This window comes from Calypte anna, chromosome 1 (assembly GCF_003957555.1).
Source record: "Calypte anna isolate BGI_N300 chromosome 1, bCalAnn1_v1.p, whole genome shotgun sequence".
Lineage (NCBI taxonomy): Eukaryota > Metazoa > Chordata > Aves > Apodiformes > Trochilidae > Calypte > Calypte anna.
The window spans coordinates 148,196,173-148,219,037 of NC_044244.1; the positions used below are offsets into that span (position 1 = coordinate 148,196,173).

General features: G+C 41.5%; 1 protein-coding gene across 1 annotated transcript in view; it reads left to right on the plus strand.

Annotated features, from left to right (window-relative positions):
• Positions 1 to 4,378: 4,378 nt before the first annotated feature.
• The window catches only part of ABCC4 (ATP binding cassette subfamily C member 4), a 145,875-nt gene continuing 127,388 nt past the window's right edge, over positions 4,379 to 22,865 (plus strand). Inside the window, 4 exon segments of the mRNA XM_030460300.1 lie at positions 4,379 to 4,566; positions 18,198 to 18,308; positions 19,742 to 19,862; positions 20,427 to 20,651. Coding sequence (XP_030316160.1) covers positions 4,493 to 4,566; positions 18,198 to 18,308; positions 19,742 to 19,862; positions 20,427 to 20,651 — 531 coding nt within the window. The 5' untranslated portion in view covers positions 4,379 to 4,492.

The window sequence follows — 22,865 nt, forward strand, 5'->3', positions numbered from 1 at the left end:
CAGGCCAGCGGATAGTGACAAGCTGGGCTGAGAGCCAGTGGGACAGCCTGCTTTATTGCCTGTGGCACTGCGGGAGACAAGGCTGCCTGTTTGGTTTGTCAGGCAGGCATATGGTCTGACTTTCTGCCTGGCTTCAATTAAAAAAAAAAAAAAAATTAAACTCAAACAATGTACTGTTGTAAAGCCTTCGCATTCTGCTATCAAAACTCGCCTTGGGGAAACACCACTCTCTCTGATGTCTTCCAGACAGTTTTGAATCGGATTCTGGTCCTAGTACTGCCTCAGAGGTACCATGTAGCACTCAGCAAATCTTCTGTGCAGACTTTTCAGATGCACTCATGCACGTGACTTCTTGGTTCTCTAGGTACCAGCCTCAAGGCACTGGGGTATGATATGGAGAAACTCCTCAGCCTCTTGCCTAAAAGGGAAAGTTTACATCCTCTGAAAGATAAGCTTTATGTTTCTATGGCATACCTGGGATCAGTGACTGTATGCCAGTTTAAGATCCAGATGCTTTTATTCACCATCTGGAAATCAGTTGAAACTGCCCAATTATCTTCCAAGTGTTTTGAGAAAAGCAGCTGTTTGTAAACTCTTTGTACTCCAGCGATAAGTGTCACAGAAAATCCACTTGATGAAACTTGGAAGTCTGACTGTATTCAGAATAGAAGAGAGCAGAGCAAAGAGGGTTTATGGCCACATACCATACAGGTATTATTTACTGACCATTGTATTTCTTGTGCATTGGATAAACAATGAATCTTATGTGTTTGGATGTTTGTGACATCCTCTGTGATCATCTAATTGATTTCCATAGCACAATGTACATGAATAATGGGTTTAATTCAGGTGCCATTGGTTCAATTTGGCAATTACTCTGAGTAGTTAGCTTTGCTAGACTTCTATCTGTATGACAGATTTACTAAAAGTTGCACTTTATTAGTTTTCTATCTTGCTCTTTCTGTGCTGTGAATATACTGTTGCTATAGCAAATATGGATAAATTGGATAAATTGATTAAATTGATAAGTTGGTAGTTGCTTTTCTTTTCCCCTAAAATAGAAATATTATTAACTTCATTACTGTCCCTCCCCTTTCCTCTCTATGTGAAACCTTAGATTTTCCTTAGCATCTCTTTTGCCAATTGCTTCACACTTCTTTTTTACTGCATCAGTTTCTAATCCTGGCCAGAATAGAGATAATATTCTGTCTTGTGATTCTGCTTTCAGCTAAGTCTCTTGTGAGTTGCTGCACTTGCTGAAATTAACAGCAAGTTTCTCAGTCAGTGTCTGCTTCTAGGACTGATAACACTCGATGTTTACAGTTACTGCTGGAGGATGGTGTGCAGAGCCAAGGACACTGCTCAGCTCTGAGGAACAGCTTATGCTCCAGAAAGAGAAAAACCCTCCTTTAGGGAGGAGCTGACAAGATAAATGGCCAAAATTGACTAGAGTATTCCATCCCATAGGCATTATACTCGGTATAAATGTGAGGGATCATGAGAGTCAAACCCCTGCCTTCCTTAAGCCTTTCTCTTTGCCCCTTGCCTCCACCCTTCTTCCCCTGTCCCTGTTTGCTTCAGCACCCTGGGAGGATTCCATCCGTTCCTCTGCCTGTGGTCCTGGTCTGCTCCAGCCTGAATCTGTGTGTTCCTGCCTCCAGCTCCCGACTGCTGCTGACCCCAGGAGTCCAGCCTGGACTTTCCCAGGGCTGCCCTGCAGCCTTGGTGGTGACGTGAGAGTTATTGGGGGAAAGAAGTGAGACACATGGTATTATTTTTCTGTATATTTGTATATATTTAATAATTTTTTCCTTTTTATCATTACTATTGCATTAAAGCTGTGTAGTTTATTTTCCAACCCCTAAGTGTCTCTCTCTTATTCTCTCTCCTTTCTTTATCAGGGAGAGAGATTAATAGAGAGCACCTGTCATTTGGTTAATTGTCAGCCCAGTGTTAAACCTTGACAAATGTTTACTTGCACACTTGACAGATAGAGTTATGAATTAATTTAGCTTTTGGGTTTTTTTTTTTTTTTTTTTTTTTGGTTGAGTTATATTTCTGCATTTTCTTTTAGTTTTTCCTTCTCCAAAACTTCACAGTGTTTTGTGTTGCACTTAAAAATAAACACTAGTATTTATTTTTAAATTAACAAGTGTCAGTATTTGTCACTGATAATGCTGGCAAAGGAAAAATGTACTTGCTAAGGCTTATTCTTTATCCTTTCCCTACTATTACAATACGAATGGAAATTTTACTTTAATACTTCTAAATGCATTTTTAAAATTAATTTCTGTTCACCACCACTATTCTACTTTGTTGCCCGAACTAAAAAATGTTGGGATAATCTTTCATTGCAAGACAACTGGCTTGATATTTTACTTCACAAAGGTAATGCTTTATAAGTCTGTTTTAAGATTTACATCAAGTGAGTTTTAAGATTTACATCTTCCTTTCTCCCACTGCCAGACCCAAACCTTATTGATGTTTTGGGACTTGTATTGGGCTCTATCTTTTAATTCTCTTGTGAGGATCTAGTCAGACAGATTTGCTTTACAGAAATCTAAACCTGCCAGATTTGCTGAAGGGCAGAGCTTTTCTTCATATGTTTTGGGAGGTGATTTAAATTAATTATTCAGGTTCTGGAATACATAAGCACTGTTTTATTTCAGCCTGTCCTTTCAAACCACTGCACTATTTCTGTAGCTGTATTTCTTTGTTTTAATCTGGAGGGATCTACAGGCACTTGTTGACAAATGTCCTACTTACTGCTTGCAAAATTCTGTGCCACATCAACTATGCTCAAGCAGAGCTTGCTGTTGCCAGCCTTGTCAGTGTTCACTGACAGCAAGATTAAGCTTGATTTGTCTGACTTACAGTTATTATGACATTCTTGAGAGCATGAACTAATGTGGTTTCTTAATAATATAGTGTAGCCCCAATCCTACCCCTCATTTATCTCAGTAATGCATCAACTCCGATGCCTATAATGAAAGCCAGATTCCAGCCCTGTTAATTGTTTCAAGGACAATGTGTTTTAGTGGGAAGAGATAGGGCTGGTCACCACTGGAGGCATGAGATGAATAAACAGAACATAAGAATGATGCCTGTCTTACAGCTAACTCAGCTGGAGGGGGTTGTGATTAGTTGCATGGCCTAGTTGGAGGCCAGGTAACCAGCAGTGTACACCAGGGATCAACATGGGCTTCAAAACATGGGCTCCAGCATCTGTTAATGATATGGATGATAGGGCAGAGTGGACTCTGACCAAGTTTCCCCACGATACAGAATTTGCAGGCACCACTGATACACTAGGTTGCATTGCTATCCAGAGTGACCTTGATAGGCTGGAGAAACGGGCTGGCAGGAACCCTATGAAACTCAGAAAAGGGAAGCATGAAGTCCTGCACCTGGGAAGGAACAACCTCAGGCACCTGTACAGGCTGGTGTCTGCCTACCTGGAAAGCAGCCTGGCAGTGAAGGACATGGGGGTTCCGGGTGGAGCCAGCAATGTGTTCTTGAGGCAAAGAAAGCAAACGACAAACCAAAAGGACAGAATTATTCTCTATTACCACCCCCTCAAAGGGAAGATAAAAGGGGAACAAAGACTAGAGGCTTGAAGTTGGAAATTAAAAATAAAAATTGTAAGCAGATTTACTAGCACAGGGAGGTGGTTCTCCCAATCCTTTGGAGACCTCACCTGTGTCCTGTTTTGGAGCCTCCAACACAAGAAGGACATTGAGGTGATAGAGCAAGTTCAGAGGAGGGTCATGGAGATGATTAGAGGGCTGGGCACCTCTCCTGTGAGGAAAGGCTGTGAGAGTTGGGGTGCTTCAGTCTGGAGAAGGCTGCAGGGAGACTTCATAGCAGTCTTCTAGTACCTAAAGGGGGCCTACAGGAAAGCTGGGGAGGGCTTTTTGCGGGGATGCGTAGCAGTAGAACAAGTAGTAATGATTTTAAGCTGAAAGAGGGTATATATATATATATATATACACGTATACATATATACATATCTCAGGCAGAAGTTCTTCACCATGAGGACAGTGACACACTGGAACAGGTTTCCCAGAGAGGTGGTAGAAGCCCCGTCCTTGGAAGTGTTCGAGGCCAGGTTGGATGGAGCTTCGAGCAACCCCGTCTAGCGGGCGCTGGTCCTACCAACCCGAACCAGCTCGGGGTGGCGAGGCCCCGTCTCCCCTCCCGCCGGGAACCCGGCCTCCCGGAGGAGGGGCGGCTCCCGCCCCAGCGCAACCTCCGAGGGTGCCCGGCGCCTCAGCCTCAGCCGCCGCGCTGGGACGGGCGCCGCGGGGGAGCTGGGCCGGCAGGAGGCGTCCTGCGGCGGGAGGGAGGGAGGGACGAGGCGGGGGGTGCTGGCTTTCCCGGAAACAGCGCCGGCCGGCGGTAAAGCGGCGGCGGCTGCCGCGGTGGGAAGTCGCCTCTGGTCCTGCGCCCTCGCCGGGCGGGCGGGTTGGCTCGGATCGGTGCGGCGGGCGGCATGGAAGCGGTGCCCAGCGAGGAGAAGCCCAACCCGCTGCAGGATGCCAACCTATGCTCCCGGCTTTTCTTCTGGTGAGCGCCCGGGCAAGGGCAGGGAGGGACGGAGGGAGGGCACCGCTGCGAGGTGCGGCCCCGGAGAAGTCGCCGCCGCGCCCCGGTGTTTAGCACCGCTCGCCTCGCCTGGCCGCTCCATTAAGGGTCTGGCCGGCGTCCAGGGGGGATGCTGAGCCCGGGCTAGGAGCCGCCCGGCTCGCACTTCAGCGTGACTCCCAGAGAGAGCCCATGTGCCCCGCCGGCGGCCGGGAAGGGGGATGGGAGACGGCGGCCGGCACTGGCCGCCGCGTTCCTCCGTCGGCTGCCGGCAGTGACTCGGCAGCCGCCGCGCCTCGGCCCCGGCTTGCCGCCCGCCCCCGCCGTCCCGGCATGTCAGCCCTGATGGCCGGGGCAGCCCCTCGCACGCCGCAGGCGGCTGCGGGGAGCTCGGCGGCGAGGCGGGGCGAGGTCTCCTGAGGTGAACCCGGCAGCCCGAGTAATCTCCGGCCGCCGCCTGGGGACAGCCCAGCCGGGGGCCTTGCCCGTATCGGGCAGAGAAGCCTCAACCGGGCGGGCGGCGCCGAGCATGGCCCCGCCGCCCCTTCTTGAGCATATGTTGGGTTCCCTCGGTAGCTGCGGGGAGGGAGGGAGGGAGCGTCCTTTGCCTCCTCGCCCGGGTCTCCCGGCCCTGGACCGGGCGCAGGGCTGCTGTTCCCAGGCATTGCTCTGCTGGCTTCCCCGCCTGCATAACGGATCGCGGGCAGGTATTGCTCATCTCGCCAGGGCTTGCTGATCTCGCTTTCGGCGTGGGGCTTTCCTTTTCCGTGAGCGAGGTGATTTCTGAGCGGCAGAGCAGCGTGGGAGCTTCCCGGTGCAAGGGGTGGTCGGGCAGCAGCCGGGCTGCAGCTTCAGCTGCAGTCGCTGCCTTGGCTCTTAAGGGGTGGGGGGGAGTATCTGAAGATGTCATAGGGATTCTCCTGGCTTGTTACGGTGTCCCCTAAAACTTCTGTGGGACCAGATGACTAGTAGTGCTAAGTTAGTGCTTGTTCTCTTGTTAGCGGTGGCCTTGTCGAGGGTATGTGTAAGTACTCAAGGGAAGGAACAGCTGCGGCTCAAAAGTTTAGTTGCTTTGAAATATAAGAGGAAAAGGTGTGCAAAGTGAAATGGGAGGGCATCAAGCTTGTCTGCTAAAGCAGATCCTCTTTGGAGAAGAGCAGTTAGAGGGGTACTGCTTATTTTGCTTCACCTGTGCCTAGGGGGAGGCAAGAGAGGGCATGGCACAGGAAACTCTCTTTGGAAGACTCTGAAGCAGCAGTGAAAAATCTCTTTGATCCTATAAGCAATTCTAAGCAGGTGCAGGAATCGCTTTTGGAAGGCAAGGGGATTTTAAAAGTCCTGTGAATTTTAGCTGAGCAATTTTTCAGTCAAGGTTAAGTCCTCAGAGATACTTTGTGCAGAAGGAAGGAAAAAAGGGGGGGAAGAAAAAAAAAAAGGAAGAAAAAATAAGGACATTTTATGGTTGAGCAGAACTCCCTGTGTTCATAATTTTGACTTACGCTTTCTTCTTTGACATCAGGAGTGCCCATGTTTGAAACAGTTTTGCTAGGAAATCCAGGCAGAATGAGATGAACCTCAGTTGGCCACATGGCATTCCAGGACTGCTTCTGGTCTGTTCCCTTTCCCTTGCTGGGACCTCATGGTGTTACTGATCGGTCTGCTAGAGATGTGAAAAAGGAAGTGTGCAATGCTCATAGCCAGTTTTCTGACTGCTCCTGTCTTCCTTTTTTTAAGGCCTTTTCTATTCATCTCCATCTATTGCAGTGAAATGTTCAGTAGCCACAATAAAATGCCTTAGATTTCTCAAGGTTTTACCTTTTACCCCAGACACATTGTAGGTTCTTGCATCGAAAGTCTGGAATAGGTAGGTGGAAGCCTGTGTTTGTGAGATGACAGTCCTGCTGGAAGTCTAGAGATGAACTTGGACTAATGCTTTGCAGTCAGATGGTATTGTACAACTGGAGAGCTTGTGCTTTGATAAAAGGGTTTAGAAGGGTATGAGAAGTTTTAGAAGTTGCCCTTTGTACTGTTAGACGAGTTTTCATAGCAGTGTAATTCACAGCAGCAGAAATATTCCCTTTTAAAGTCTTGTGTCATACCTGTGCTGCATGTGATCATAAACAATACCTGTATATCCTTTTTATTTACTAGCCAGAAAGCATTGGTATTTTCTTAGCGAAAATTCCTGCTGAAATGATGTCTGCTGTGGCTTAAATTGACTAAGCAGGGGCTGTCACTTTTCTGCAAGTTAATACTTTTTTTACATAAAATCAAGGAAGTGTTGAAACACCCTTCACCGGCTATACGGTTCTTAAGCTTCAATGGTAGCTTTAAGGACTGTTCTTCCCTTCTACAAAGGGTATCAAATCTGATACATAGCTCTGTGACTGCTGCTTTGGCACTGCTTCATTTTAGCTGCTGTCTCGCACAAGATGTTCTGAAGTATTTTTCATCTGGAGAACTGTAAAAGCAGTGCTTGAGGAGGGCTGTCCTGGGAGTAGTGGCAATGCAATTGCTCAAGGGTGCCTGCTCTGGTCTCCAAATTCAAGTAGGGCATTGGAAGTAGCTGGGCAATGGCCTGTCTTTAGTTTTATTTTATGCATGTTTTGATGCAAAAATTCATTTTTACCATTGTAAGGAAGCACCCTCTGTTTTGTTGCCAGTAGTGCAGAAATAAACCAGAATTATTGCATGAAACAGGATCAGATTCACAGGGGAAAAGAAGCAATGTTTTCATTGAATTGTAAAACTAAGGTAATGAGTGTGTAGGCTGAAGACACATTCTTCTCCCATTGTTCAAAGCTTGTCTTCTGGCTTTTGGGTTGTGACTTTGACAAGTATGAGCTTGATGAACGTTAAATGCTCTGGTAGTACATTCATGGGAAAAAAGAGCATCTGGATCGTCTGTGAATATTGTTATTTTTATAATGCATCCCTTGTGTAATGTTAGTCTGGATGTGACAAGAATAAAAACTGTTTATGACAGAAGGATGAACATCAGGGCAGTTGCAAAATCTTCTTGTTTTCTGTAGCTGTCACTGAAATGCCTGTATTAACATAGAGTTATCATGATCCAAATTGTTGTTATGGGTGTTCCAGATAGTACGGTAGCTACTGACTTCCCACACTTTTGCAAGGTCTATCTGGTAGTTCAGTTACAGAAAGCAAGTGTTCAGGTATCCTTCTGATTTACTTCCTCTAAGGGGGTGTTGGTTTTTTTTCTTTTTTTGTGTTTTTGGTGATTTTTAAAAATTGCTGGTTTAGCTTGCTGGTGAGATTGAGGGCTTTGAAGGTTTACTTTCTTTTTTGGGCCCCTTCAAGGAAGAAAGTACTCAGTCCAGTGTTTTTCATGGGTAAACAGCTACTCTGTTGTAGAAAGTGGTTTGAGTTTAAAAACCATCCTTATACTCCATACTTTATGCAGTTGAAAACTGCATTTTTCACACTTTTTTTTTCTGCCTTGTGGAGTGATGGTTATTGAATTAATAATTGTACATGGTAAGAATATTCCTCTTTTCTGTCTAAAGATCTTTGATCTTTCATGTTCGTTAAATAGCAGGTCTTTTTATTTGGATTTAGCAATTTCTGTCTTTGTTCAAAGATGTTTTAGCTATACACCATTTGAATTTTATGCAGTTTGTTTTTCACATGTTGAATCCACTTCTGTGGAAAGTTACAAAACAAGTGCTATGATAAAATTTTTAAAAGATTGGATAACTTTTGGCCCATTACTAACGTGAGGAGAAGGGCAAGCTGGAACACTCTGTGAAGGGTATCTGGTGTTTTTGTTCAGAGAAGTGAAAGAAATGAAAGCCCTGCTAAATTTAATATATTTGTAATTTTAAAAATAATATTTACATAAATGATTAATAGCAATTGCATATCTGTCACAGACTCACTGGGGCCTGTGACAAGTTCTTTGGAGCACTGGACAGTGTCAGTGTACCCTAAGGCTGGATGCCTTTTTACATCATCACTTGACATGTGGCAATTGTCATTAAAATAACAGCATTAAAACATGAACTGAAAACTTGCTCCAAGGCATCTGCACTGTTATGATTCCAAGGAATAAACAATTAGTTTATGATTACCTGTTGGTGTCTGACAGCATTGTTCTTGGCTTACTATGCCTGTGCTTTAGGGAACATGACAAAACCACTGAGACTCCTTCAGTGCTCTGGCTTGGAGTGTGGTGAAGAAGAGAAAAAGGAATCTTTGCCTTTGAATTTAAGCATGAACAGAATGGAGTAAACATAGATTTTTCTAACTTAAGATTTTCAGTGATGACTGCACAGTATGTAGCTCTGTGAGTAGTCATGAGATGCACTTCTCTTGTAGCAGTGTGTATCACTACATCCCTTGCTTTACTTCTCCTCTTTCACCTCATAGCTTAGAATTGGAAGGGCCACTGACTGATTTAGTTGGATTTCTGAGTAGGCCTAAGTGTCACCTGCATGTTAGTCCTGTGACTTGACTCTTCTGAAGTGTATTTTAGGCAAAGAATTTGCTTTTCTTGAGAGTTCCAGCGAGAGTCCAGCAGTGAATATATTTGCCTGTGAGGATTTCATGTTTACTTCAGGTAACATGAAATTATTGAGTAGTATCAGGCTTTGCAATTGGCCTGGGATTTTGCCTGGTGTCTGGTGAATTCCCACTGGCATTGCCTGAAATTAGTGATGGTAACAACTTGTAGCTGATACCACTTCATAAAAGTTCTCTGATATAGCTAATATTTAATCCATTTATTGACTTTGTGGTGCAAGATGGCTATTTCTAGCAGGACTATTTTGTTGCTATAGGATGCTCTAACCAAATACGTAAGCATTTTCATTATAAATGAGCAGAAAACACATTTACCAAAGCATGAAATCAAACTTGCTTCTGATTTTTTTTTTTCCTGGAAGAAGACTGAGTATCATGCATGCAAGATTTTTAAAGGATAATGCCTTGTTTGTTAATTTATCAGATACTTAATAGTAGTCAACTGGTAGTCAAATTTGTATCATGCAGACTTAAAATTAACGCAGTAGTTAAGTTTTGTTTTGTTGCAAAGATAGTTGTGTAACAGAAGAAAATATTTGAAAGTCATCACTTGTGAGGTAGTGAAGTTAAATAAGTGATGAAAGAGTGCTAAGTAGATTGTATTGACTATGGCAAGTGTGTGTTTACTATCAGGATGTTAGCATTTGCTATCTACAGCAAATATCTGAGCTTAGATATGTGATTAGATTAACTGTTTGAGTATAATGCAATACTGAGGCAATTTGCCTTTGGAATACCTTAAGTAAAGCATACTCTATCATTTACAAGAGAAACTATCCCTGTTTTACAGTTCCTGCATAATTTCAACTTTAGGAGTGCACTGTATTGTTTTATTTTTTTCTCCCAAATCATTTTTATTTCCCCCACTTCTAGAAATTTTTTTAAGTAGAGTGAAAGGGAGATAATGTGATTAGATTCTGGGACTGGAATGTTAAAAATGACCATCTATTTTTTTTCTATTCCTTGCACCAAACCACTTGTAATACCATTGTGAACTCAAATATGATTTTCATTCTTCCTGTTTCCATTACTTACCAGAAAGGAAGTTAATACAGAAATTGCTACCATTAGGTTTCAGCACATGCATTTTCTTTTGGAAGTTAAAATTGGAGATGATTATGCTCAGCTAGATTTTTTTTTACAACTTAGGTTTCAGGGTTTAAGCCCTTTTTTGTTTGTTAGTTTTTGGTTGCTTTTTTCTATTGAACTTATATATGGACTAAAACACAGTTTTTAGATGCATTTTTCAGGTGATGAAGAAACTGCCCACTTCATCAAAGTTGTTTTGGTAATTATCTAACTGGAGATTAGAAAGGTGTTTGGATGACCAGTTCTTTCTGTGAAATGGAAGATCTGTCGTCCCCTTGCTCTATGTAACTTCTGAGACCTTACTTCAATAAACAGCTTGTACTAAAATTTATTGTTATAAGGCATAATCCTCAGAACTTTATACAATTATTTTATATTTGGGATGTACTCCTTGTCATGTGGATGCTGGTTTTAGAATTAATATTTAAATAATAGTCTTTGAAATGCCTAAGGTACAGGTGAGGCTGCTCCTGCATTCCCGGCTTTCAGGCTCTCCAGAAAATGTTAGCTACAGTATGGTTTTGGTTTTTATTTCTTACTTGTTTTTTTTTTTTTTTTTTTATTCCTCACTCTCTGTTTGTACTTTGTACCATCTGGAATATCAGGAAGTATCTGGAGTAATCAGGTGTTTCATACCTGGCTGATACAGCATAGGTGAAAAGTAGGAAAGCAGCCTGCAAGAAGTGTGGTCAAATACCAGCTGGATTACTGTCAACATCAGGAAGTATATTCAGCAGCTGAGCTGCTTACACTGTGCTGTGAAAAAGTAACAGCATGGAAGCTGAATATCAAAGGTTAGTACCATTTGGCACTGGAAGTGGAAGCCTGAAGGGTGGTTTTGAGTTAATAATGGCTTTGAAGTAATTTCATTGTATTCCTGTTTTTTCCTTCTGTAAGCAATGAGAAAATCTACCCTTTAAGCTGCAGTAGGCTGTGGAGGGAAGTTGCAACCAAAACACCAGTTGAAAAACATCTGAAGAAATATCGGAACGTCCTCTGCTTATTAATTGTAGATGAGTGTCTTGGCAAGGGGAAGTGGGGAAAAGCAGCTTACTGAGGAGAAGGGGTAGATTTAAAAAAAATTTTAAAAATCTCATGATCCTACAAACTGCTGCAGTGATATTTGTGAATTCTTGCAGCATAACCCTGGAGACTGTCAGTGTGTGTCCTTCTGGCTGTACATCCCACCCCAGTTGTGCTGCTCTGGACTGAGAGCAAGGACATAGCAGTGTTACCTTTGCACTGCCAGTGTACAACTTCAAGTGATGAAGATGGGTTAGCAGCAGTACAATAGGCAGGTAGACACACCTGAGTAAAGCCATGGAGGATAAGCAATGGGGTTTTATAATCAAGAGTCCCTGTGAGGAATCCTCACTTACTCTAAAAAAATAAAACAAACCAAACAAAACCCCTCTGCAAAGTAGGAACTCCAGTGAAAGAAATATGTGTTACTTTGCAGCTTAGTAGTTGAAGTAGTGCTTTCAAGTCATAGTGTTAGGGAAGAATTTGGGTAAACAAAGACTCTCCTGTGCAACTATTGAAAAGTAACTGGACATTGAGTGTAAATGGATGATTCTGGTAATGTAATGCACAAATAGGCTTAAGAGGAATGGGGAAAATGCAGTTTGTAAACCACCACCTTAAGGAATTACTTGATGAGAGTATACAGGATGTGGCTTTGACTGGGTACTGCAAAATTACATAGAAGTTAAACTTTTGCCTATAATTGCAAATAAAGGACAGAAAAAAAGATTTAATTTTTTTTTAACTTATAAAAGTAGTTCATTTAGTCTCATTTTTCTGACTTTGCACTTTCCTGAACAACCAAGTAAAATTTGGCTGGTTGGCTGTGTTGTAATTTTACAGGGTGTGTAATGTCAAGGCCCAGGAGTAGGAAAATGCAGGAAGTGAATGTTTATATTGTGGTCTTTGTGTATCTGCTGGTGCAGAAATGAATCACTTTCTTTTTTTATCGGTGCCTAAGGTACTGCTGTAGAGGTGGAAAGATTCTTTGCACCCGAGCGGTGAATTTTTTGCAATTGGTTATCTCTTGGGTTTACACCAGGCTATGGAGTGATTTATTTATTTTGAAATCTTTATTCCTCGTGACATCAGTATTCTGACAGTAACAGAGACTAGTTCTGGGCTTCTTTCCAGACTGGTGTCTTGGATCAGCTAATTGCCTTGATAGAACAGAGGCATTCCCAGAACACAAGGTAGGGAAGGATTCTTCCAGATATTCATATTCTTATGTGTAGTTCATGCTAGCAAAAATTTGGGCTAAGCTCTTTAAAATCATCATGTCAACCTCGTGTTTTAAAAGAGTAACTAAAATGAAGTGATATGTAAGAATCAAATAATTACTCAAAATTCTTAGCAGCCTGGGTGAAAGAAGTTGAATACTAATGGGTCCTATTTTTACTTCAGTTGAGGAGCTTCTTCAGAAGGAAATACAGCAATGTGGGACTGGGGTGCAAGCTTTTCCTCCCCACCCCGTTGCTGCTTTTATTTCTTCAAGCAGTAGATTGGTAACGAGTGCCTTTCATGTCCAGCTTTGGGATAAAAAAAAGTAGTTTGCATTGCTGTCTGTATGTTCCCTTGTATCTCTAGGTTATTTTCTGTTTATTATTTTAATTTTTTTTTTGTGAGAAATAATTCAACTTGCACAGTTTCTGTGTTCACCATTAATTCTGCTTTTCTGCGTTGTTTTTTTTTTTTTTTTTACCATCCCCCCACCCGACTCCTGGGGAGATCAGTGTTAGTTGATCTCTGGACAAAATACCCGACACTCTAAGAAGCAATCTTTCTTTATGGCTAAATTGAGGTTTTGGGGATGTTCTTTTCATTTGCCATTGACTTACTTGACAGCTTCTTTTAACAGGACTCTTGCAGCATTGAAATTTAACTGAGCCTTCAGGCAAAAGGAGGGCCTGGTTCATTTGCTTGTTATGAATGTGTGACTGGATTAAAGCTAGCTGTGTGAAATAGATTGTTCTCAATTCTGCTGTAAGTGCAGAGAATTTCAAGAGCTGTGATCTGCTTGTGGCATCTTGTACATTTTTTAGTGTAATCAGTGAATATTAACATCTGCTCAGTCTTCTTTCTGAAAGTTGATGTTCCTTTGTGAAGTTAGGACACATAAGTGAGAGGATGAAACTTGAGCTGTTCTTGCCTTAGTACTGAGCATTTGCAGTGGACAAGTAGGAGTTCTCATTCTTGGGCTAAAAAGCTCTTGAAGGACTAACTATAACATGAAAATAAGTTTTTAACCTTCTAAAGATCTTCACGTATAGTCTACAGTAAAACAACATGCTGTTAAAAACTCTTGTACTCTGGCGGCCTCCATAGCAGTAGTTCTTGAAGATCAGTATTTTGGGGGACAGTAGTTAGAAAGTTCAACAATGGGGAAACTTTTAAACTTTTTCATTCCATGCAATTTTTTTCCTTACCTACCTACAGTGGATTTGTGCTGAGTCTTTGCCATGTTGTCCATTATAATAAATGAGTCACAAACTGAATTACTGCAGTTTTCTGCATGCTCCTGCCTGGTTTGCTCTATCTTTCTTCTTTAATGTAAAAATAGAGTTTGTAGTGTGGTGCATTACTTTTTTTCAAAATTAGGGTTTTCTAACTGGAAAATGTGAAAAGGCCAGAATTTCCGCTAGGTCTCGCAGGAATGAGTAGTTTGAAAACTGAGGGTTTTTTGGAAGTTTTTGCCCTGAAGTGTTATCTTCATGTGCCATTTAGTTTGGAGATTCGGTCTCATAATGCTTACAGTACTTGATTGGTATGTAGATGGGGGAAGAGAGGGGATTTACTACAAGCCGTAAGGACATGGAGCAGGCGGGTGTCTCGTCAGTAATTTTTTTTGGAGAGTGTGTGAGGGTCCAGTCAGGCTTTGCCTCAAATGACAATTGCCAACTAGACGCACTACTCCACCACCCCCCTAAAAAAAAAAAGGCATACAGGAGGGGGAGGGAAGGGAAAGAAATATTGCCTGGAGCATAGGACTGGCCTGCCACCCGAGGCCACAGAATCCTAAAGGTGATGGTACTCTTATCTTTCTCCTTCTCTCTGAGGAGATGGATGAATGATGTATTTGTCTCAAAGCAGGTTGAAGGCATTGAGAAGAGGTGTGAAGGGAGGCCATAAAACTTGAGGTAAGAGGGGAGTCACAAAATGTGAGAAAAACCATCTCCCTGACAGGCCCAGGTCCAATGCTGTTAATTAAGAGAGGCAATGAGGGGAAAATACCTAACCCAAAACTGTTAATTCTGCTGATGTGACAGACTGCAAACTACAACAGAGGCGACCACTTGAGGAACTTTCCAGGCCAAGTCATGATGAGCAATGACTGGCTAGCAGTTGTGGCACTGCAAGAAATGGATAGCATAAAAGGAAAAGGGACTCTAAGCCCTGGCCCTTCTTCTAGGATGGCACCACCCCCATACCCCCTTCTCTTCTGCCATGAGACCAACAGGATGCCGCTGGATCCTTGGGTGGTGACTTTCCTCTCCTTTCTCTGTCTCGCTCTCTCCCTCTACCTTTGGGCGATGCTTTGTTTTCCCTTCCTTTCTCTCTGTTTTCTCTTCACTAGGATTAGGCTAACAACTATATGCCTACCAATTCCGTGTTCAATAAAATTGTGTAGTTGTGTTATCTTTGTCCTTGCAGGATCCAGCAAGAATCTCTGTATTTCCAGCCTTAGGGCTGGAAAGAGTGTAAGGCTAAAGGATAAACCAGGTGACTCCAGTAATCCTGTAGGCTTGACACAGTTACCTTTCATCTGGTTATGCTGCAAGTGGGTTACAGGGCAGCTGTGGTCAACACTTGCTGGTGCTGTTGGCTGTAGTGCTGAATCAAACTGAGGTGAGGACAGAGCAGCAGCCCTCAACAGAAACACTGTTCTTCCTGTGGTGTGGTTGTGGTTTTTCACCATATTTTGAGAAATGTAAGTAGAGGAATGGTGTTCTATAGTGTAACATGAAGAGCATTGCTTTTTTTTTTTTTTTTAATAGTATACTACAGTATAATTTTAAAGTGTCTCGTATTTTCCTTAGTGTGTTCTACTACATACTAATAAACAGGCAGCACTGTACTGGTACCGGTGAGCCACACCTGGATTGCTGTGTCCAGTTCTGGACTCCCCAGTATGAAAGAGACAGAGACATACTGGAGCAAGTCCAACAAATGGCCACAAAGATGATGAAGAGTCTGAAGCACCTTTCCTACAAAGGTAGAAGGTTCCTGGGACTGTTCAGCCTGGAGAAGAGAGGGCTCAGGGAAATGTCATCAGTGCCCTTAAGTACCTGAAGGGAGGGTGCAGAGAGGACAGAGCCAGACCCTACTCAGTGTTGCCCAGTGACAGGACCAGAGGCAGTGGGCACAAACTGAAAGACAGGAGGCTCCCTCTGAATATCAGGAAACATTTTTTCACTATGAGGGTGACAGAGCACTGTCTCAGTTTGCATAGGAAGGTTGTGGGTTCTTCATTCTGTTCAGGAGCCATTAGGACATGGTTCTGGGCAGCTGTCTCTAGGTGTACTTTCCTTAGCAGGAGGGTGGACCAGATGACCTCCAGAGATCCCTTCCAAGCTCAATCATTCTGTGAATCTGTAATAAATAATTATGCTACTTGTTTAAGTTAAATGTCGGAATGATTTTTGGTTTCACTACTTTGGCAGCAGTAGCTGGTAGAATCTTGTAACTATTTCCATAGATGTGAGAAGGATTTATCTCTTTGTTTTCCTGAAAGGGCTGCCTCATCCTGACTCATGCTAATGGAGTTGGGGAAGAGAACTTGTTCTCTATCATTCTCTTGGAAAGAGAATTCAACTTGTTTTTGGAGTACATTGTAGGCTAATACTGGTGTTGCAAGAAGAGGAATGCTTGGGATCGGCCACATGAGTCAGTTGAAGTTTGCAGATCTTCCACTAGCTGCCTGTCCTGGAGCAAATAGAACCTCTTTTGTCCATCAGGCAGAAATAGTCTGAGTGGCCCTTTGAGGTATTTGCCTCAGGTATGCTTTTTACCTGTGTCTGACAGCAAGAACTGAGGCTGAAGAATAAATGTTTCTATGGAGCAGGTTCATTGTGTCAAACCAAGCAGAAGTTCTTGTGTTTGTTGGAGTAATTGGTCTTTGGGACATTTGGTCAGGGGAAGCTGTGGCAGTGATTTGGGTCCTGGTGCTATTTGGCCTACAGTCCATGCAACAGGCATGTCTGACAAGTACTCTGTTTCTAATTGTACCTTTAGCATACATTGAGAACATAACAGCTCACATATGCAGATCTTCAGTACTTGCTGCAGGAGCTTAAAACAGGCTGTTAGGCATCAAAGATGCTACTCTAAGGACAGAGACTTAATCTTTGAATGAGTCACACAAACACTGTGCTAACACGCTAAGTAGTGAAGGAACAACACTATTAATCCCGCTTGGTACATGCAGTAATGCCACAAGGTCTGGGAAAAAGGTTTTTGCAACAGTTCTGTCTTCCAATAAACTTTCTGGACTCCCTTTCCTATGGTTCAGCTTGCCCCTCCACCCTTCCTAAAACTAATAAACAAACTTCTTATAAGCCAGTGTATACAGAATTTAATTGGAACATGCCTGAGCAAGCAAGGCAGTGCTAGTTGAGTATTCATAACCATTGTTGTGGTTGTGAATAAATAAATGCCCTCATTGTAAGCCATTCCAGGTTTGAATTCTCACATGGAGGCCTTCAGAAAATAAGGCACTTCATGTAGTACACCAGGTACTCTTTTAAAAACTGTGTTGGTGAAGTTGGGTAGTAATTAAGCATCAGAAACTAAGCAGCAGATAGGAACTTTCACAGGCAGTTGACATCAGACACACGGCAGCAGGAGTACAGAGTATTTTTTTCCAAAGCAGGTTCATCCTTGACCTCTTGGTTCTGATGGTGTTGGCCAACTGAGAAAGTACCTGTAGGATACAAGCCTGAGAGCCAGAATCTGCTTTTCTTCTTGAAACCAAGTATCATGGATTCAGAGAGATGAACTGGGTGGCAACTGCAAGTTCTCTTACTCCTAAGGGTACTCCTAATGGGGTTCCCACTAACCCATGCCTGGTTTAGAAGTATAGCTCTCTTATGCTCTGTCCATGAACAACTTAGCAACTTTTTGTGCTTTTTGCTGTGTGGGACACAATTGTAGTGGTTTGGGCCTCAACCTATCCTTCAAGCTTGAAGAAGGATCTGAGTGCCTAAGAAATAGTTTTACTGTTCCCTGACACAGTTTTTTTTTCATCTAATGAAATACTATGTTTTCCAGCAAACTTACAGTAGCATATTACAGTTTATTTTCAAAGTACTGTCATAAAATACTAAGCTTTTAAAAATCCATCCACTAGGGAAACTGAGCTGTTATACATTATTTTTACTTTCTGAATCTACACATTGTGACTGTGTGCTTTATGCTATTTCCAAACATAGGTAAGATTAGTTCTGGTAATAATCCATTATTTGCCTAATTTTACGTTTGAGTGCTTGTCTTTAAATTACTGACCTTTGGTATTTGTCAGGATAGCAGCTGAGTTGTTAGTTTATCCCTCATGTAAATGGATAGCCACACTAGTTACAAAAAGTGTCTTTTAATAGGTATAACAATGTTGTTTACAACAGTAATTTGTCAGTATTTTAGTAGTGGATTATGTTTGTTTTTTTCTGGAATGTTTAAAGGAATGCTGACTTTCCTTAAATCTAAGGAAACACTGTAAGAAGACAGTTGCTTTAAGGTGAGGAAGAGTTTTTTCTGGCTGTTTGGGTGCTATGGGGCATAAACAGCATTCCCTTTTGTAAAATGGGGGTGACAGTTCTTGGGTAAGAGAAGAGTGCAGTAAAATGTGTGGACGTTGAATCATGCAGAAGAAGAGGGGAAAAAGGGGTAAAATAGTTGAATTAATGTGTGAGGAAATTGCCCTTTTGTTCTGCTGACCAGTTTATTAATAATTTGTATTTAAATAGGTGGTTGAATCCCTTATTTATTACTGGCCATAAACGGAAGCTTGAAGAAGATGATATGTATAAAGTGCTGCCAGAAGATTCCTCAGAGAAGCTTGGAGAGGAATTGCAGTGGTAAGGAGGAAAATAACTGTTCTCTTTCATTGTATTTCTGCTGGTGAAGGCAAGAGTCTTATTCCTATTCTAAATTTAAGAGGTTGTTGTAAGTACTGTTAAAAATGCTGAAGAAGTAAGAGTAATATTTATAACTTGTTTACTATGGAAGCATTTAAATATTTTCAAGTTATTCACAATTAACATACATCAGAGTATTTCTGTTATGTCACTTATAATTAATTTGGCACTTAGTAGAATGCTTGGAAGAGTAGACTTTTCAACTATTACTGCAGTAGTCCTTAATGAATTAGTGTGAGTCTCCTGGCCTGTGGTAGAATAGCTGCAGGAACTTTTAAAATTTGCTTGTATGAAAGTGGGAGGAAAGTTTCATGGTTTTTTCTTTGTTTTTGGTTTTGAGTACAAGCTGAATTAAGTGACAGCTGTGTACCCTTTTTATATGCATGTGTATAAAATATGTGTGCATTGAACATATGCCACTCTTTGGTAAAATGGATGAAATTCTTTGGATGTCTAAAAGCTTCCATCTAAGAGGTGTTTTTATTTTATTATAAATAAATTCGCATGGACTATGCACCAATTCATATTGTTGTGGACTCAGGAGGAGCTATCTTATCAATATTGAAATATCTCCCAATAAAAGAGGTAAAGTGTCTTTAAGCTTGCAATAGAGGAGATTTTTGTCTTCAAATAATCTATGCTGAAAGTGAATTAAATCAACTTTTCTAATAGTTTGTTTTGAATTAGAGACTCCTCAATAATTAAAAAGAGTCCAGAACTGGAAGGTTATTACCAGGTCTTACATCATAGTGCTCTGGATGAGCTAACTGCAGAAAGAGGGTCAGTGAGAAGGTCATAAGATTACAACTTTTAACATCTTTGTAGCTGGAGAGCTTTGCCAAATTCCCCTGCTGTGTCTTGAAGCAGTTCAGGGAGTTTGCTGTGGAAGAGGATGGACTCTTTCCAAAGATTCTTACACTAAAAACACACATTTTCCATGAGTCAGGAAATGGCAGAAAACACAGCATGCAAAAATAAAGCGGTTTTTAATTCTTTAGTGTACTTGGCCAAGTAATGAATATAATTCATAAATAGCCACTTAGGGGATTAACCTTTTCTTTTGGGCCAGCAAACCCCACAGAATGTACACAGTTTAAATGCTGAATCCTAATTATTTAGAGAATAACTATAATCCTTGTAACAGAAAAAAAGAGGGTAAAAATAATTTAAAAAGTGTTTTCCTACCCAAACTGTATGCTTCAAACTTGTGTGCTTTGTTGACAGATAACTTTGCTTTCACACCTTAGATTAATTTCAGCCATCAAACTGGCAAAGTCAGAGGGTCTGGCAGAAAATATTTATCCTCCAGAAGCAAGGGGGAGTATCCTGCCTTTTACTTCTGTCCTCCAGCATGCTTGTTTTTTCTTTGCCAGGTACTGGGATAAAGAGGTGCAAAAAGCAAAAAAGAGAGGAAAAACACCACATTTAACAAAAGCCATTATTCTTTGTTACTGGAAATCCTATTTAGTTCTTGGAGCTTTCACAATGATTGAGGTAAGTGGTGTAAAATGTCATATTAACACACTTCTTAGCTAACAGCAATGTGAAACTTGGCCTATTCAAACGTTCCTGTAATTACTCAGGAAAGTTAAACAGATGTATAGCCCTCTAGAGACAGAAAAATTGAGTTGTAACTGTGGGATTATGGATGTGGGACATTATGAGCCACTGGCTTGGCTTTTAGGTTTAACTGTGTTTTATGTATTTGAGTGAGGTGCCCAGTAAGAAAGGGATTTTTGCTGTACATAAGTAGCTGTGAAGAGCACTCTGTAATCTTTACAGATCTAGAGTGTAATACATCTTCATGCAATTTTCATAACATCAAAGTTTTTATTGGTAATTGAGAAAGTTCTTTTTGAAGTTTTAGCTAAATTTTAGTGTGGAAGATATTTCTTTTGGATCGTATGTTGATAAAAGATGTCTTGTTGGTTTAGAGCAAAATAAAGACAAAACAATGCAGGATGTGTCTCTTACCAGTACTTGGCTCTTGTTTGCAAACTTGAGTAGCATGGTTTGATATGAAATTATTAATACTTTTTTCTCTCCTTTTTCTTTCAGGAAACCCTCAAAATAATTCAGCCAATATTTTTGGGGAAAATTATTAATTATTTTGAAAACTATGATTCCTCAGATGAGGTAGCTTTGAATTTTGCATATTGCTATGCAGCTGCTCTGTCTGTGTGCACCCTTATTCTAGCTATAATGCACCATTTATACTTCTATCATGTACAGCGGGCTGGCATGAAGCTGAGGGTAGCTATGTGTCATATGATATATCGGAAGGTAAGCAAACCTGTTCACAGGAATATTTGGCATTTGATGGCTATTGCATTAGGGAAGTTTAAAAATACAGCTATTTTTTATGTTCATGCTTGCAATTCCACTGAAGTTACTCGTTTGTAGAAACATAATGCATGCTGGTATGTACCAGAACTTAAATGTATCTATGTGCTCTGGCTCACTTTTTGGTATTACTGCAGCTGGATGACAGCTTCTGTCCTAGTGAAGGTAGTGAATTAAATAGCCCTGAAGCCTAGAAGCAACTGCTGGTTTTCACCTGTTTGTGCTATTAGAGAAGAGCCCTTCCATATCTGGTGAAAGGGTTGTGTGCTGGAGTGATAAGGGGCTGTCAGCATGCAGCAGGAGAGGGGCAGAGCTCCCAGGGGATTCTGTCTGCTACTCAGCCCTGCGGTTTCATCCCTGGGGAGGATGTTATGCTTGACTGTCACCATCTGCTTCGGTACTTTCAGTTGCCTGGGAATATTTTTGTTGTCCAGTTTCCCCTTCCAGCTCTGTTGTGGTTAATGATGGGATTTATTTATATTTTCTGAAAGCAGTGTTGCAGAGCTAGTGAGTTGCCTCCTTTGTGGGCCAGAGAAGCCTTGTCTTGGGGCATCCATCAGGTTAGTTCAGCCAGTGGCTCTCCCTCCAGGCTGGTAGGAAGGCTCAGCATCTGCACAGGCATAATCCTGTTAGCATCCCTCCTATTTGTAGGGCAGAGAAAGAGGAGTGGGCAGAGAAGAAATGGTTCAGAACAGTAAAGGTAGGGTAGAGCTATTTTAAAGTATCAGTTAATGGTTTTACTGTGGGAGCACTTGAGTCCTTCACCAAGGCCAATGAATATGAGAAGGGGTGTTCAGTAACACCCCTGGTGTTACTGGTTTTTGTGCTCTTTTTGTGTCCTGATCAAGAAGCAGCTGTCCTTGGCCACAGATGGAGCCAAGGCCATTTTCAGATGTAAAGTGGAGCAAGAGAAGTTATTGATACTGCCTCCAGGAAGGAGCTGAGTGACATCCAGGATGAAACACTGGCCTTGATGTGCTCTGGGGATCAAGTAACCCAAATTGTAAATGTCTGCTTCACTCTTCTGAACCCGTTGTCAGTATCCAAACAATTGATTCTGGTTCTGTTTCCAAGCAGAAAGTTCCTGCTGGGATGGTGGAAGGGAAAATGCCCCACTTTTCTAGCTTTAGTACTGCTAGAATAGTGACCTGTTAGTTCTTACCTCAGCAAAGATGCTTAATTGAAGGATCAGGACTGTAATATTTCTTTAGAATATAAACACATCCATGTTATTTTAATGATTAAACATAGGTACCATCCATTTAAGGCAAACACTGTTAGGTTTTTACTGGTATAGGTCATTCAAAGAAGTGAAGAGAGTAGAAATGGCCCCATTGTAAGTGTTGATTGCTTTTCATGCACATATTTATTCTCCTCCCTCTTTTGATACCTTGGAAATTATCCTCTGGGAACTTGTCTCTAACATGGCACACTGCTTTCCTGTACATAAACATCTCTCTAAGGTATTAATTTACTAAACTGATTATCATAACACAGTTTGAAATTCATGAAATATGTATACAGTGATCTTGTTTGTTGCAGAGTTGGTATTAGTTTAGGAGCTTGAAAAATAAATGTCCATAATGTGCCCCCTCATTTCTACAGTTGTGATTAAATGGAAAATTTAATCTCCCCTCATCTCATAAATGTTTACTCCTGAGGGCGAAGACTGAGGTAACAGAAAATCATTGATAAACCTTTCTAATCATTTGTCTTTGCTATCTGTGGCTTATAGATAGGTCCTGCTTTCTCTTTATCATCATACAGGCTTTTGAAAGAATCTGGATGCTAATTTAACTGCAGTTTTGTGGTGTTAATTAATTGCTGTAGTAAATAAAAACTTGGATTTGCAAAGATGAAGAGGTTGGAGGAGAGATCATCCTTGATGGAGAACTTCAGATGCTAGTAATTCTGAAGCATTAGACCCTTTTTTCATTTCCTGGAAAGTTAAAATCTCATTTGCAAAACCCTGTATTCAAACTCCAAGTTGTTTTGTGAGTAATAAGAAGTATTAGTGATGCACACAGGAAGCTTGGAACAAAAATGAAAATTGAGTCTTATGACTCGCAATCTCATGTTTTAAAATCAAAGGCTACTTAGGGAAGGCTGATTATATATAATTTTTTTTTGAAGACTTAACTTCTAGAAGTTCCT